This window comes from Ursus maritimus, unplaced genomic scaffold, assembly GCF_017311325.1.
Source record: "Ursus maritimus isolate PB19 unplaced genomic scaffold, ASM1731132v1 scaffold_31, whole genome shotgun sequence".
NCBI lineage: Eukaryota > Metazoa > Chordata > Mammalia > Carnivora > Ursidae > Ursus > Ursus maritimus.
Genome location: NW_024425675.1, coordinates 28,249,930 through 28,267,603, shown reverse-complemented (window position 1 = coordinate 28,267,603; position 17,674 = coordinate 28,249,930). Strand labels below are relative to the sequence as shown.

At 38.4% G+C, this 17,674-nt stretch overlaps 1 protein-coding gene across 2 annotated transcripts in view; it reads left to right on the top strand.

Moving 5' to 3' along the window:
* NET1 (neuroepithelial cell transforming 1) overlaps nt 1-17,406 on the top strand; it is a 61,471-nt gene extending 44,065 nt beyond the window's left edge. The window contains exons 1-10 of one of the 2 annotated variants that reach the window (XM_008705399.2): nt 5,373-5,599; nt 10,899-11,006; nt 11,462-11,629; nt 12,038-12,100; nt 12,377-12,473; nt 12,810-12,886; nt 13,559-13,816; nt 14,256-14,426; nt 15,942-16,128; nt 16,469-17,406. In XM_008705399.2, the coding sequence (XP_008703621.1) occupies nt 5,507-5,599; nt 10,899-11,006; nt 11,462-11,629; nt 12,038-12,100; nt 12,377-12,473; nt 12,810-12,886; nt 13,559-13,816; nt 14,256-14,426; nt 15,942-16,128; nt 16,469-16,875 (1,629 nt within the window). In that variant the 5' untranslated portion in view covers nt 5,373-5,506 and the 3' untranslated portion in view covers nt 16,876-17,406. Of the gene's footprint in view, nt 1-5,372; nt 5,600-10,898; nt 11,007-11,461; nt 11,630-12,037; nt 12,101-12,376; nt 12,474-12,809; nt 12,887-13,558; nt 13,817-14,255; nt 14,427-15,941; nt 16,129-16,468 lie in introns of those variants that run through there. The other variant, XM_040645464.1, reaches the window with a different exon arrangement.
* Nucleotides 17,407-17,674: the final 268 nt, after the last annotated feature.

Here is a 17,674-nt window from a genome sequence, read left to right as displayed (position 1 = left end):
CCTTGCTAATAGTATAAAGATCTGAATTGATCCTTTTCCAAACCAAGTTCTTGGTAAAGCTTGGAGACAGTCAAATTTTTAATCCAAATAATTTTTTAAAACTCAAATCTACATATAACTTTATTACCAACTTCTTTAATGTTCATTTAGTCCAAATATAACTGCCTTTTTTTGTTTTGTTTTAAAGATTTATTTATTAATGGGGGGGGGGGGCAGAAGGATGCAGACTCCCCCTAAGCCTTGCTGAGCACAGAGCCCACGGGGCTCCATCTCCCAACCAGGAGATCATGACCTGAGCTGAAACCAAGAGTCAGACACTTAACCCACTGAGCCACCCAGGCACCCCACCTTTTTGTTGTTTTTAACTAGTTACTAAATTTTTTTGGAACTCTGGTTTTTTTAGAAGTTCCATTTTGTTTATATTTGAATCATTGCTTCCTTTTCTAGTAAGATTTAAAATACTCTTTTAAACTAAGCTGTTTTTAGTGAGATACATAGTTGTTATTTGTAATCTTAAATTCTGGAGTTGTTTTGTTTTTTGTTTTGTTTTGTTTTTAAGATTTAGTCATTTATTAGAGAGAGAAGACAAGCAGGGAGGAGAGGCAAGAGGGAGAGGGAGAAGCAGACCTCCCAGTGAGCAGGGTCATGACCTGAGCTGAAGGCAGACACATAGTGGACTGAGCCAGCCAGGCACCCCAAATTCTAGAGTCTTAAAGTGAAACATTGTTTTCTTGTGTTTAGAAAAAAGCCCTTAAAGTATTTCTCGTGAACTGTGGCAACTTTTCATACACTTAATGATTTTTAAATATATGTCTAATTTAGTAATATAAAACATGAGAGCTACACAAGGGCTGAAGAAACAGATTGTACTGTTATCCATATTTCTGTACAGATTAAGATTGTTTCTGTAGTCATCTACAGAAGGTCCTTATAATTACAAAGTTGAAAAAAAAGCAGGTTGGTGATTGCATTTCACAATATCACCTGCAGAGGGCAGCAGAGAGCTTAGATTTTGTTTTTTTTCTTCCCTATAATAGGGCTTTCCTCGCCTAATTTCCAATTGTTTATTAGTCCAGACAAAAGTAAATAAAAACAAATAGTATCTAGACCAGAAAAAGTAATGATTATTCTTCAGCTCTTGTTTATCTAAATTCCAGAATTCTGATTTCATCTTGAAGAAAAAGTAGGCTTTCTCTATAGAAGGGAAGCAGTGTTCTCTCTCTTTACCTTCTTCGTATTTTAGAAAAGAAAGCATTGAAAGTTCCATACAAACAGAAGAACAGAGGTTGGGGGCGCCTGGGTGGCACAGCGGTTAAGCGTCTGCCTTCGGCTCAGGGCGTAATCCCGGCGTTATGGGATCGAGCCCCACATCAGGCTCCTCCACTATGAGCCTGCTTCTTCCTCTCCCACTCCCCTTGCTTGTGTTCCCTCTCTCGCTGGCTGTCTCTATCTCTGTTAAATAAATAAATAAAAATTAAAAAAAAAAGAAGAAGAACAGAGGTTATAACTATAACTGGTCTTTGGAAACCCGTATTTTCACCAAAAGCTGGTATCTTTTACAGAGCTGCATTATTATTCCTAGAAAACTCAGTCTTTAAGTTTTTAAATTCTAGATTTTCTACACAAAGGAAAGATACTTAACCAATCTGTGCTTTAGTTACACAATTTGTAATATTTGTAAGTCATGCTTTAATAAGCTGTGAATAACGTTAAACAACTGAAATAGGATCTCCTCTAAAACTGAAGCAGCTGGAACTACTTTATTATCTTTTTACTTACCTGCCTTGTTATAAAAAGGCTTTGAGACAAATAATCTCTCAACTTCTTTATGGTTTCCTTCTCTGTAAGGTGTTCCCATTTATTTCACACACACACGCTGGGACCAGGAGACCCAGCTCACAGAAGGCCGGCCAGCACTGACTGCACACCACGTGTGCGTCGAACGTGCTCACGGCAGTACATTTCCTGTCTTACCTGGAAGGTGTGCTGTAACGGGAGTTGCCAGACCAGACTCAAGCCTGTCCAGCCACTGATTAACTCTGCAACTTTGGGCTTGTTTCTTACACTGAGTCCCAGCTTCCTCCATCTGTAAGATGGTGCTAATAACACATACTTCATAAAGCTGGCTAAGTTAGTAACACACACAAACCTCCCAGCACAGGGTAAGGACGCAAATTTTCCTCTTTTTTTTCACTGGTGGTCTTCAGTTTCCTCCTAAGAAAACAGAGGAGGATGCGTTGATGACCTCAAAGGCAGCGNNTCAGCCCTCTGATTTTATGGAGCATTGTTAGCGTCAGGATCCTCAGGCTCATCACTCAGGGTACTCGTTGAACATCCTGTGTTCATTGTTGCTTTTTTAGATGCTATTTACAGTTACCTGAATTATATTAGGACCACAACCCTGAACATTCAAAATGAAACGAAGATTTTAGGGTTGGTGAGTTGGGATAGTGCTGTGACTATCACCATTAAACCCTATGTGGCTCCTGTAGGCTTTCAGTTTTTACATTTATAAGACCTATCTCTCTACCTCTTGGGTCCTCAGCCAAAGGAGAGAAATGAAAGAAATCCCTTCTCCTTATTATCTCGGCCTTACCTCTTTCAGAACTAAATAGAAGAACAGTGGAAAGAGATGTCAGGTAACAGACCCGTGAGATCACCCTAGCAGCTTCTGTACTCTCCCTGAGCGTAAGGCCTGTATTCCCTTACGAAGCTCAGTGGCCGTCAAGTATTGGCCTCACTTCCATCATTTTGAACCAGTGAAACTAAACCAGACTCCTGGGTTCTAGCCTCGTCTCTCTCTGAGGGCTTGAGCCAGGTCAGTGTTCTTACCTGTAAATTAGGGAACTGGCTCCCATGATCTCTAAGGTACTTCCACTTCACTCCTGTGTAGTACAGGCTTCTGCACACAGTCAGCCATCCCTAAGGCCAGGCACATCCACGTATGTCTGATCAGGTGTGGTCAGGTAATAAAGGGTACATGATGAGATATAACCAATCACCATTATTTTTTTTAAAGTCTCAGAGCAAAAAGATGAATTATTACCATCTTGAATACAAAATACATTGGTATCTATAGAGGAGCAGCATTGATGTTTCCAATAAGAAGTTACACTGTCTTGCGAACCTTAGTAAATTGTGTTTTATAGATTGTCATTATAAATAGTCTGTGCTCACTATTTATTCTGCTCTATTCACTCTTCGGCCTCCTTAGTTTATCTTCTGTCTTTATTCCACTGAACTAGCACACTCCAGTCCTCATTAAACTTGTACTCACTAAATCTATGCATCTTTTCTTACCCTTCTTAACCTTTTTGCTGTAATTAACACCTTTTCTTCCCTTGGCATCTTGCTATGTTTCTTTTCTCGTGACTATTCCTCTTGCCAAAGTCTTTTTCCTTTGGCATCTCTCCAAAGTTAGATCCTTGGACCCTTGTTCTTTTTGTCCAGATTTTCTCTCCCAAGCATCTCATTTACTCCTAGCTTCCACTCCGATCCCTGTGTATGTGACTCCCCAGTCTAAATCTGCCCTCTGGCCTCTTTCAAGTCCTTGTCCAGCATCTCCAAGTAGTAGCTCAGTATTTTCATTTTCATGTTCTTCCACCACCTCAGTAGATCTAAAAATGAAACTCAGAATTCTCATTCAAAGCTCATTCTTCCTTACTTATGTGTATTAGCAGTTACCCCTCCTAACTTTAAAATTATAGGCATCTTTGACTTCTCAGTGTGTTGCCTCTTGCATATATCCTTTTCCTTTCCCACGGTCCCTACCTTAGGCCAACTTCTTGATAGCTGATTATAATTTTTGCATTATGTTCCCAGTCATCTTTCAAACCATCTGATAGATCAGCTTTCAACATAACTTCCATTATCTTTCACCTGCTCGGTAAAATCCTCTGCTCATCTGTCTTTACCCACAGCCCGTGACTGCAGTCTGTGAGATCACTCCTTCATGCTCTTCTGAGAAACCCTTCCACTTTACCCTTACATGGGCCTGTGAAGAACATAACATGGCCTTCCAGGCACCACTCAAATAACATCTTACAGTGTCTTTCTCTAGCATCTTTCCCAGCCCCATCTCTGCTCAGAAGACTGCTGGAAGCAGATTCTCCTCCTGAACTCTTGTGGCACTTACTAGCTAGCTATGCAACTTACTTGGGAATTTTCAAAAGGTCTTTTATGAGTTATCTCTTTGTGTAGCGTACTTTTACATAATGGTCTATTAGTGCTTTAGGAGCAAATATGAAATCTATTTTTATGTCATCCACGGTATCTAGAATAGTGCCTTTTACATAGATTTCTCAGATTTCTCTGTCCTAATAAATCCCAAGAACATTTTTTTTTTTGCAAATTACTGGCATCATATCATTCATAGTAGTATATAGTTAAGATAAAATCTTGCCTTTCAAAATAGAATATGGTATGTTCTGTTGAGGAAGAAAATCTGCTTCTTAGCAAGCCTTTCAAACCAACATAAATGGTGTTTTTCCAGGGAAGAAAGAATTTAGAGACGGTCACTAATGTGTAACTTGGGGCAAGTTACTTCACCTCTGTGGACCTCATTTCTCTACCTGTAAAGTGCAAGTTACGTTTTAAGTAAGGCCTTTTGACTCTTTTAGGACTCTACCACGGTGAGTTATTTCAGAATAGAACAGGATCCCGTTACTAGAAATCACCTTTTTTGTATTTATGGTGTAAAACATCTGTACACAGATAGCAAGTTTTTAAATCATCCAGGAAAGATATGTGCCTCTAAGTCTGAGCAGTGCTGACGCTGAAATCTGAGGTAGCACAGTTCTTGCCCCAAAGCCCCGTGGGAGAGCCACTTGACCAATGGGGTGACCAGAAGTGTGCCCGCGGTGCCCACTCTGTCGGTCCCAAGGGCAGAGTAAAGGCCTAGATGCTCTCAGGGAGTGAATATGCTCACACTAAAAGGTCCCTGAATAATCAGGCTTTTCTTTGGTACACACACTGAACTCTGACTTACAGTTTTCTCACTTGAAGTTGTCAAGTTTCCACCACAGAATTCCTTTCTAGGTGATAGGGTTTTGGAGAAAAAGTATCCCTGTCTGGGGCTGAGTACTAGAGTAGGTAACTTAGATAAGCAATTAATTTCCCTCCCGGAATGCTTTTTAAACCAGGAAATCCCTTACATTAACCTAAGGTTTCCTTGAGCCTTGAGTTGCTGTAGAAATGCCAAACCTCTTAGAGCTTTCTCCTGCAGGAGAAAAGGGAGAAGCCGAGGTGTGCCCGCTGTCAGTTAAGCGCGGTCACGTGTCCACAGGCCCCGCCCTGCCCCCGGAGCCCCGCCCCCGGAGCCCCGCGGTCTGGGTGGATCGCCTGGCTGCTGCAGAGCAGTCGGCGGCGGCGCGAGGGAGAGGCCGGGGCCGATGGCTGTCCGGGGGCCGGGCGCTCGGAGGGGAAGCCTGCGTGCCGGTACTGCCTCGCTGTAGGGCGGGCTTGGCTCCCAAGGACTGTGAGGGTTTGCAGGGCCACTGGGGGAAGCATGGTGGCTCATGACGAGATTGGAGGTCTCCTGCCCATCAAGAGGACTATACGAGTCCTGGACGTTAATAACCAGTCCTTCAGAGAACAAGAGGTAAGACCAAAGGAAGGTTTTCTGATTCCACGGAACTTTGAAGATTTTTCACAGTTTATTAACAGGATGATTTTAAACTTAATTTTTTATCTCATTATTGAGTGTTAAAATGTAGGACTTTGAATTCTATGCAGGTTTGAAGTACGCCTGGTTCTACGGTAGAGGTTTAGGAACTACTGTATGGATAGGTTTATACGTAGCATAGCCCGAGTGTACATAGACTTTTATACAAAAAGGACAATATTTTAAATGTGTATGCTGCTAAATTGGTTAAATTGGTCACATTTCTGATGCTTAATACATTGTTCTTTTCAACTTGCACTTATATCACTTGTCTGAGGAACTGCCTTACAGGGTAAAAGGAAAATAAGAATCCCTTCCATGTGAGTTCACACTAGTGAACAAATAAAATGGCAAGTAAAATGCTATCTAAGCTAGTGCTTGTTTTTATTTTTCTTTCCACATCTAATAAGTCTGTTGCGTGCGACTTTTTTTTTTGAAAGGAAAATATGTTAAAATATTTAAACCATCAAACCATTATGTAGGTACTTCTCCCCTCCTTGCTCTAATTGTCTAAAGTCATTATGGTTTTTAAAGGGCTTTATGAACATTTATCAAAATAAGTCAAGTGATTTTTGTGCCATTTTATTTAATTTTGACAGTTGATTTAATACTATATGTATATTCTATTTCTACTGCTTACTCTATGGTATATACTACATTATTACCTAGAGGACAGAAGTAGTGTTCCTGTGTTCAGTGGACTATATTCTTCTTACCTTGATTGTGGTGATAGTTTTGTGGCTATATACGTGTATCTGAACTTACCTAATTATACGTTTTCAATATGTGCAGCCTGTTGTATACCTCAGTAAAGCCGTGTATCGTACATACACACACCTGGTAGTTAAAATAGCTGCCATCTTTAGGAGTTATGCTTTCATTTGGTACAATTTAGCTTCGGTTTTTGTTTTTCTGTTTGGTTTTGGTTTTTGCTTTTATGTTTCAGTTTTCTGAAAATATGTACGCATTTCCTTTGAGTAGGACAAGTCATACATGGTCATCAGTGTAAATACTGAAACTGAACATCTTTTGGACCATCAAGAACTAGTCTTTTGTGGTTGGTATCAGGCACCAGCCATGTTTCTGGCATACCTTTATTCCAAAGATTTAAAACACCAGGAATGCTGTCAGGTTCTTAGTACTAGCAATAACAACCTTAAATAAATGACTAAATTTGACTATTTCTATTACTAAGTAGAAAGGGAAGAAATCCTATATAATCATAACTCTTTTATCTTTTTATAAATATATTTTTCTTTTCTTTTTCCTTATTTTGAAGTTCTTGCCAAAGAGGGAAGATTATGCATCCAATAACCCAAACGAATAAACCCAGATATATACTGGTTGTTTTTTTTTTTCTCTTTAACTATGATTTATTCTTTAAGTAAACTCTACGCCCAACATGGGGCTCGAACTCACAACCCTAAGATCAAGAGTTGCATGTTCTGCTGACTGAGCCTCAGAGACACCCCTATACTGGTTTTTTTTTTCTTTCTTTCTTTTTTTCTTTTTTTTTTTTTTTAAGTGTCTTGAGTTGGTTGACTATAGAAGAGACCTCCCCAGCCTATCCTCTTTCATGACATCATTAATAGAAAAAAACTTTTTACAAAAAAAAAAAAAAAAAGGCGTTCACAGCAGTTTTTCCATGTTGTTGTTTTTATGTGCAAGGTACATCCCAGTAAAAGACTTAAAATCCATCTTAACGATTTTCTGTTTACAACTGGATTAGTAAAATAAATTGATTAAAAAGTCTGTCTAAAGGCAGATACCCTAAAATAATGCGTGTGATTGCCTGGCTAAGCTAGATAGTCTCGTTAAAACCTAACCTAAATAAACAGCATAAATTTATGTTAGAGGTATTGGAGTATTTTTCCACATCTGTGAACTTTGGCCCTGGTGAAAGGTTGGCTACAGGAGAAAGTTCTCGTGTATGGAAAACTTGTTGGTATTCCTTATTTATTCTCGTAGATGTTCGGAGTGTCTTTTGAGGAGAGTATATAGTTTCCCCATCTGCACTGGGTCTTATTAGCTTTTTCGTATTGACCATGACGCTCTTAACAGCACTCCTGAACAGAAATAACAGCCGCAGCAAAACCATTTTGTAAGCCTTATTCTGAGTGACGGTAAGACAGGTAGACTCCTGCCCCTCTCTCCCTTCCTCACCTCCAAACAGTGTGCCTGCATCCTGTGTGTGCAGAGTGGCAGATGTGGGTGTAATATCAGTTCTCGAAAAACTTTGTCTGTGGAATAAGTTTTGTGACAGTGCAGTTGTTGAGGTTCTTCATAACCAAATCAAGCTCATTCAGATGGTTCATCTGGATCTCTAAAGAAAAGCTCCTTTTGGTTGTAGCTTACATAGGCGGAATCCTAACCTGTTTTTAAAAGAAATTCTTGTCCCAACCTTTAAGGTGACCCTGTAATCTAATAAGATGACTGCCTAATCCATATCACTTTGCCACAGAAGTGTCCTCTGTGTGGTATTTTTTCTCAGATGCTGTATGTGTATCCTAAAGTTAGAAGTGAACCGTGTTCAGCTTTACATTGCAGTCACACTTTTTAAGTTATTAAAATTTTTCATACTCTTGAAATATATATATATGCTGAAAGTTCGTGTTTTGTCTCCTAAACATTCATTGCATGTTCCTTTTAGTAAGGCAGTGGGTCCTTTACTTTTGGATCCCCAAAAACATGTGTGAAAAGTACAGAGGTATCCACCCCGCCCCCCGCTTCCTGATTTAATACTGCACTTACTTACTTACCAGGACATTGGAAGTGTCTGGTGCTGTAGTGACTGAGCTAGCCTGGAGCTCTTACCAAGACAGTTTAGATTAGATAAACTCCTAAGACTGCCATATCCTTTGTGAAGATGGGAGATAGATGGCTTTCTAAAGGACCTATGTAGAACATATTTAACCACCAAATACTGCTCAGGGTAAATATCCCACCACCCTAAATGGACTGCAGAAACAAAATCCATATTAATTTCAAAAAGATGTTTTAGATATATTTAACATTTAATTATCTAAATCTAAGTTCTGTAGTTTTAACTTTAAATATCACGTAATTTTGAGTTACCAGGAAATCAGTAATTGAACAGTAAATGATCCTATAAAGATAAGAATTTTTTATCTAACCTGATTTAATATAATAAAATAGATACCAAAAATCTTTTCCTCCCATCCATACTAACTTTTCAAGTTCACTGGGAAGAGCGCATTTCCAAAGACGTTATAAGTTAAATGACTCATCTTGTGACTTAGTAGAAAGTCAGATTTGTTATGTTTTAAACAGGGAAGAGGAATTAACCTCTGTTTCCAAAAAGTAGAACAGAACTTTCTGACAACTGCTTTGTTTCTAGTTAGCATTGGCATATCTTACTTTGTGAGGAGGTAATTATATCTCTATTCAAACAGAAGACTCTTTGTGCTGTCTTTACTAAACAGAAAGGAATGCCTTGTGCCGGACCTTCTGCCATGCATGTGTCACTTCAGTCTTGCACAGATGTATGTTGTAAAGGCATCCGCACATGTCCTTGGCCACACAGTGTGTCATTTTACTACATATCTTGAAGGTTTCTTTTTTAGTTCATTTAACATTTGCACATTAGTGGTTTTATACTCAAAGTTTTACTTCGGGGTTAATTATTTTGGTGGGAGAGAGTTGGTCTTCAGCTCTACCTCTTAAGACCTTCAAAGACCTGAGCTGGTGACCTGCCCAGTCTCCTTACTTAGTAAGTCACATTCCCTTCTGATATGAATGTATACCTTTAGGAGCTGTACTGGGCTTTGCCTCATTGAAGAGTCAAATCATTGAAGATTCTTTCCAGAGAATTTTATCTCTTTCTGCCATTTTATTTTTAAATTATACTACGGGGACTATTTTTACTCCATTTTCTTGCCCCTTACTTTTTTATGTGACGTTAGTCATATCAAAGAATTTTTAGAAAAAATGTTTCATATCTGTCATTTTTAAATGGTAAATTTTATTTTTACGTGTTTTCTTTATTTTTATTTTTAAGTTAATTTTTAATTATATATCCTTCTGAATTACAATCAAAATTTTGTCAAGTATGCCACAATTGTCAAAAGCACCAAATACAAATAAATACATTCCTTAGATATGTAAAAGACAGACCTGATGTTCTTTATTTTGGTAGCTGTAGGAGTCCCTAATGCTGTGCCTCCATTTCCCTAGCAGTAAGATTAGAATAGTGTGATTTGTAAAGTTTTGAGATCCTTGAATGATTAAGTGATATGTTTACTAAACTATTATTTTTGGGACAATACGTGTAGAATAACTATTTCTTCTCAACTTGTATTTATTTTTCCTTTAAGTTAACACATTAACTGTTTGAGAACCTAATTATTCATAAATCCCAGTGTTTACATAGTAAGTGGAAATATTTCTAAGAATGTTAGTAATAGCAAAAACTTAATGTGTTCCAGGCATTGTTCAAACCACTTAAACGTATTTTATTTAATCTTCATAACAACTTTATAAGAGAAGGTCTAATATTAACCCCATTTTACAGATGAGAAGACTGAGGGCCTGGATATTCCCTAGCAAGTGCTAGAACCAGGATTTGGGCCCAGTCCGATCCCAGAGCCCGTGTTCTCTCCTAACCCTGTCCTGCCTCTGCTTGACTACCTCCCATGACAGGGATGCTCTGCCTTCAGAGTTGGCCCATTTCAGCAGCAGATATGTTCACTTAAAAGCTATTCTCTAACTGAAGTACTTAAGAATGAAATGATACGATGTCTGGGATTTGCTTTAAGCAAATTCTCACACCAAAAACTACTAAAGCTGAGTGATAAGTACATGGGATCCATTATGCTATTATTTTTCACCTTTGTGTATGTTTGAAATTTTTCATAATAATCAGGTACATTCTAATAGTGACTCTATATTAAACTGAAAAGTTCTTTAGTATTCTGGAATCTAATGTCTTTGTTTTCATTTTAGTTTTTCTTCTGTGTAGTGATAATATTTGTTCTGTTCTCAAAGTGATATCCACCTGGCTGTTCTCATACCATTAAATTTTTTAAGAATTTACTGTTTCTTAATAGTGTTCTTAGTATTTTAATAATAAAGGACAACATTCATTTTCAGAGTTTCATGTTTCTCTATTTTATTATGTACAAATATTGGTTTTTGAGAGTGTTCAACTTTGTCCAAACTTGTTTGAAACCATTACACCTAAACACACATTTAGAGTAACCTGTTTTTGTTTTTATAGGAGCCAAGCAATAAAAGAGTTCGACCTCTTGCTCGGGTCACATCCTTGGCAAATTTGATCTCTCCTGTAAGAAATGGAGCAGTCCGACGCTTTGGTCAAACAATTCAGGTAAGCAAGGGATGGGGCTGGGAGGTGAGTAATGTAGTAAGGGGACTTTTCACAGAATCCTAAAATTTGTGTTTTCCTTTGAGTTGTACAAACAGTTTTGCACTATTATATTTAAACATAAAGTTTTTTTAACATGCTGGAAAGGAATATTTTTATCAGAACAGTATTTTTATGACTCCATTATATTAAGTCACATCTTATATCAAAACAGAGTCTTAGTTTTTATTCCCCAAAACGTAATTTTGGCTAATAAATATTTTTGAATGATAGATTGAATCTTGGACAAAGGATTATCTTATGTGTTGAGAAATTCTCAGAACTTTGTTTTTAATTTGTCTTTTTTTTTTAAGAAAAAGGAATAATTACTATATCCTTTGAATCTCTCTTTTTGTTTACCTCTTTTTTCTTTCTTTCTTTTTTTTTTCTTTCTTTTTTTTTTTTTTTTTAATTTTAAGTCATTTACCCTTCGTGGTGACAGCAGATCCCCGGCTTCTGCCCAGAAGTTATCGAGCAGATCAACAGCCCCAACACCTGCCAAAAGGAGAAGCAGTGTCCTGTGGTCAGAGATGTTAGACGTCAGTATGAAAGAGTCTTTAACTACCAAAGAAATCAAACGTCAGGAGGTAAGCTGGCATTCAGTAGCAAGGTCGTATTTATTGGCTTATACGAAAAAAAATTGTCCCTGTTTTTTAAACATATGTTTTGTCAGAAGAATAGCAAACTAATGCCAAGGCAAAAACCTGCTGCATTTTACTATGTCAGTGGTAATCCACAGCACATGCTGGGCAGCCGCACTCTGTGATGCGTGCTGGCCGTCAAAGTTAACTCTAATGGAGTAAAATCATAAAACGTATGGCAGCCTCTTATTTGAGATTCCATTCTGAATTACAGTTTTCAGACTGAGTCACTTAAAAGTGCTCTTCAAAACATCAGTTAAATAATTAATGATAAATATCAATTGCATGTAATTCTCCTTTCTCAAAGGAAGAAATGATCTATAATGTTTGCTGGATTTTTTTTTTTCTTTTTAGGCAATATATGAAATGTCCCGAGGTGAACAGGATTTAATTGAGGATCTCAAGCTGGCAAGAAAGGTCAGTAAATAACTTTTTATCACATGCCCTGGTTTTAGAAAATTATATTTCACAAATTATAAACTTTTCTTTTATGGCTTCCAATCTCTTCAAATATAAGTATCAGTAAGAGAATCTGTTTGGGTAGTAACATATACTTTAGTTTCTTTTATGTATAATAAATAGAATCCACGCGTAGCTTTTGTATAGTTAGTCATGTTTGCGTTCAAGGAAGGTCTCTCATCATGTTTTATTTGCTTGATCCCTTTGGGTGACATACTTCTCCCCTTCTGATAGGCCTACCATGACCCCATGTTAAAGCTGTCTATTATGTCAGAGGAGGAACTCACCCATATATTTGGTGATTTGGATGCTTACATACCTCTCCATGAAGGTAAGATATGCTATTTGATTTTCGTTAGTATCTGAACAGCATTAGCACAAATTGTTATTGTTGTTGTTTAGAGAGGGCAAGCCGGGTGAGGTGGGAAGGGGCAAAGGGAGAGGGAGAATCTCAAGCAGGCTCCATGCCCAGGGCAGAGGCCACATGGGGCTTGATCCCATGACCCTGAGATCATGATCTGAGCTGAAATCAAGAGTCAGATGCTTAACCAACTCAGCCACCCAGGCACCCCAACACAAGTTCTTTTGAATCTAAACTTCTAATTTAATGCTGAATTATTTTTTTAAATAATTTCGTTATTGGTATTTCTGCCTTTTTGCATTTCAGATTTGTTGGCAAGAATAGGAGAAGCAACCAAACCTGGTGGAACAGTGGAGCAAATTGGTCACATTCTTGTGAACTGGGTGTGTAGTGAGTGGCTTACAGACAGTTTTTGCATATATGCCATACTTGTTATCTGTGGTGAATAGCAGATCTGTTTGATCTAGAACTACATTCTAAAAACAGATAAATAGTGCATTAAAACTGAACAAAATTATATAGCTGTCAAAGTTAGTGTTTACTTTAAAAAAATACTTCATGAATGATATGTTTTCTTTGTTTTAAACATATGTTCCTCTTTGGACAGAATTCCCACATTATCTATTTTTTTCTTTAGTTAACATTTGAGTGCCTGCTACATGCCAGGTGCTATTCTAGGAGGGACCACTGGGGATTCAGTGATGAAAGACATCTCTACATTTATAATCTAGTGAGACGATAGTCAAGTACATAAGCAGTCTCAAGGTTGGTGATAACCGTGGTAGAGAAACTCAGGTGCCCGAAGAATATAGAAGACTAACATCTGTCAGAGGCTGGGAGAAAGTAGAAGTCATGGGTCTTTGGTTGGCTTTAGTCAAATTGTAGGGAAATTAGAAAAGGACATTCTGATGTTGTCTCAGAGTACTCCCCTACCTCCATTATCATCTGCAGGGAAATTTTTGCAGCTTATTTAAACTTTCAGAATTAGCTATAAGTTTTGTGTTTGTTTTCACAAAAACATGTATCATACCGTGTTTTCTCTTATTATTCTTCAGTTGCCAGGCTTGAATGCCTACAGAGGCTACTGTAGTAACCAGCTGGCAGCCAAAGCTCTTCTTGATCAAAAGAAACAGGATCCACGAGTCCAAGACTTCCTCCAGCGATGTCTTGAGTCTCCCTTCAGTCGAAAACTAGATCTTTGGAGCTTCCTAGATATTCCTCGAAGTCGCCTGGTCAAATACCCTTTGCTGTTAAGAGAAATTCTTAGACACACTCCGAAAGACCACCCTGATGTTCAGCCTCTGGAGGAAGCTGTAAGTCCAGTAAATGATTCGTACATTTTTCAAGTTTGTATATTAGCTTGCCTTAGAAAGGTATGCGATGACCCTCTCAAATCTTATGCACAGTGCAGCATGTGAAACCTTCTGTTGTTTTAAGTACCCAATATGCTAGTGCACTGAGCAGTGAAGAGACATGACACATTTTATATTTATATTGTAATCAAAAGACTAGATTCTAATATCTGATCTCTTTCACTAGCTAGCTATGTGACTTTGGGCAAGTCCCCCAATTTGGCTGAGGCTGTTTTTTCATCTGCAAAATGAAGGGACTGACTGAATTATCTGATTTCTAGAGTCCCTTCAAGCTTTTAAAATCCTATCGTTTTAATATAATGTTTTATATTCCCCTGCGGGGAAGCAGAGTCAAGTTAAAATGCTGAAAATGTTTCATTGATTTCTTGATAATTTTTAGATACTGATAATACAAGGAGTTCTGTCTGATATCAACTTGAAGAAAGGTGAATCGGAGTGCCAGTATTACATTGACAAGCTGGAGTATCTAGACGAAAAGCAGAAGGATCCTAGAATTGAAGCCAGCAAAGTACTGCTCTGCCATGGGGAGCTGAAGAATAAGAACGGACATGTGAGTCTCACACTAACTAGGATACAAGGGAGCTATTCCTTTCATCTTGTACCTTGTGTGATTTTTTCTGCGTAGGTCATGAAACAGGTGTTAAAATAAATTGATCACACAGTGAAAGAAGGTTACTGGTTTTTATTTTACGTTAACAGCTTTGGTAAAGCAAACTTTGGTTTCTTTTGTGACAGAATGACTGGAATGTCTTGGTGGAGAACGGTTTATACTTTATTTTTTTAGTTTTGAAGCATAAATCAACTTGTTTGGCTAGGGGTTCCTTTCTAAATACATTATTAGTTTCATAATTAAAAAACATGTCCTTCAAAAAAAAATTTTGAAGACTTTATAGTGATGGAAGTAGCTTTTAGAACTACTAAACAAATTTCTACAATAGATTGAATGAAAGCGAACTTATTCTTTAAATACTAATTATAAAAGTACCTGCTGGGGGGCGCCTGGGTGGCACAGTGGTTAAGCGTCTGCCTTCGGCTCAGGGCGTGATCCCGGCGTTATGGGATCGAGCCCCACATCAGGCTCCTCCGCTATGAGCCTGCTTCTTCCTCTCCCACTCCCCCTGCTTGTGTTCCCTCTCTCGCTGGCTGTCTCTATCTCTGTCAAATAAATAAATAAAAGCTTAAAAAAAAAAAAAAAAGTACCTGCTGGAACTAAATGTAAGCATGGAAATTTTTTTTTTAAGATTTATGTATTTATTTGAGACGGAGAGCACGTGAGCTGGGGGAGGGGCAGAGAGAGGGAGAGAGAATCCCAAGCAGGCTCCATGCCCTGCATGGAACCTCATGTGGGGCTCCATCTCATGACCCTGAGATCATGACCTGAGCCAAAACCAAGAGTCAGACGCTTAACCGACTGAGCCACCTAGGCACCCCATGGAATGGTATTTTTATTTCATTAGGTGCTTTTCAGAAAGAAGCCCAATTATTTGTTTTTTAAGTTTTTATTTTAATTCCAGTTTGTTAACGTACAGTGTAATATTAGTTTCAGGTGTGCGATACAGTGATTGAACAATTTCATACATCACCATGCTCGTCACAAGTGCTGTCCTTTATCCCCATCACCTATTTCCCCCCAGAAGCCCAATTTATAAGTTGGGGTTCTTTTTGGAAAAAGTTGAAACCTGACATCTCTGATTTCTGTCATGAAGCCTAATGTTCTATAAAGGCTCACATTTGTGTGGGACAAAATAGAACCATTAACGTGTTTACCAACTTGCATTTTTTAATCCTTATTTTGTTGGAAAACCATGGTATACAATACTCGTGTTTCCAGACGTGTTGCTACTGGTAGGTCTTTGTGGTGCCTAGCGTTTGTTCAGCTGCTGCTTAATCTAATGTTACACACTGATAAAAATAAGTTTTATATAGTCTGAGATTAGAAGAGCTCTCCAAGTAGAACATGCGTAGCCTTGAAATCACGGTCTTTATGAGGTCATTTGTAAGGACGGATTTCAGTCACTTAAACAAAGTTTCACAGTTAGGATGTATTTGTTTCTTGTTGCTCCAGAAACTTTACATATTCCTGTTTCAAGACATCTTGGTTTTGACTCGGCCTGTTACACGAAATGAGCGTCACTCCTACCAGGTTTATCGGCAGCCAATCCCTGTCCAAGAGCTGATCTTGGAAGACTTGCAGGATGGAGATGTGAGGATGGGAGGGTCCTTCCGAGGGGCTTTCAGCAACTCAGATAAAGGTAAAAATAGAAGCTTTAAAGTAGTTTACATAAACAGAAACTCAGAACTTAAATAAATTTAGTTTTACTCTTTAAGAATTCTGTCCCTACACAAAAAATTATAAATGAAGTGGATTCCATTGTCCTGTACCTGTTGTACTGGCTGGAACAGCCGTCAGGCGCTTTGCTGCTCTGACCCCAGCAGCTGCATCTGATAAGGAACGGATAGGCTTTAGTGAGTGTATCGGCCTGCTAGACGCGCCTGGGATGTAAACACTCCCAGCCATAGTAAGAGTGTATGCTGACTTCATTTCACAATAAACTTCTTAAAAAGTCTTTTTTACATTTTTTATTCTTCTAGCTAAAAATATCTTTAGGGTTCGCTTCCAAGACCCCTCTCCAGGCCAGTCCCACACTCTGCAGGCCAATGATGTGTTCCACAAGCAGCAGTGGTTCAACTGCATCCGCACCGCCATCGCTCCTTTCCAGCAGGCCGCTGGCCCGGCCGAGCCGCAGGGCTTGCCGGAGCTCCACGAGGAGTGCGAGGAGAACAACCCCTCTGCCGGGAACGTCCGAGCCCAGAGAAGGGCGTCCACGGCGTCTAGTGTGACTCATCTCCAAGTTGCTGGAGACGCTTCAGAGTGCGGCTCCCCAGTGCACACAGCAGACGACATGAAGAGTGTGAAAGTTCACCAAACACAGTCTGGCTTCCGAAAAGCAAGGGACAAAGCCCAGTTCAGTGGCAAACGGAAAGAGACTGTGGTGTAAAGGAAGTTCTGTGTATTAACTGGTGGAGAGACTGTTTATTTATAAATGTGTACAGTTTGTTTTTTCTTGTAATGTGAGCATGGGAGCATTGCAGGGCTACTTAATACCAGTCTTAACATTTTCTATGTTTTTGGTTGGTTTTGGTGGTTGTTCCTTTTTTTTTTTTTAATGGCAGCTAAAGATACATGCAGATTACTGTTAAACTGTAGCTTTTTTTTTTTTTTTAAGATATTTTCCCCTGATTATTTAGAACATGCAAGCCTGGTATTTTTAATCAAATGAAATATTTATGAAATGGATTTTCTCTTTATTCTGCATTCATCATGACTTTCTAATACCAACCAATTGTGATATTTACAGTATTTGCCAAAAACTGAAGTTTTGCAAATACTGGGATTTTACCAGTGTTTCTCTGATAAACTTTGTGTGCAGAATTTGAAATTGTAGCACTGGCACCTAAAGTCTACATGCTTGTTTATGATTTTTCAGAACTTCCATTGAAACATAAAGTCCTTGGAGAACAAACCATAAAACTTAGTGAGTTTTCCATTTTATCAACTGGAATACCTTATATTTGTTTTTCACTGCACATTCCTCATTTTTCATCCATTTAACCTGCCAATTATTTAATTTTTTTTTTAATTTGTAAAGTAGTTTTTAGTATCTGCTTTTATTTTTTTATTTTGATGCCTTTGCCTTTTCAAATTGGCATGTCTTTTAAGTATTTTTCTTCTTTGATTAAAAATGTGTGTGTGTGTGTATGTGTGTGTATATATATATCTTTTTTTTTTTTTAATCA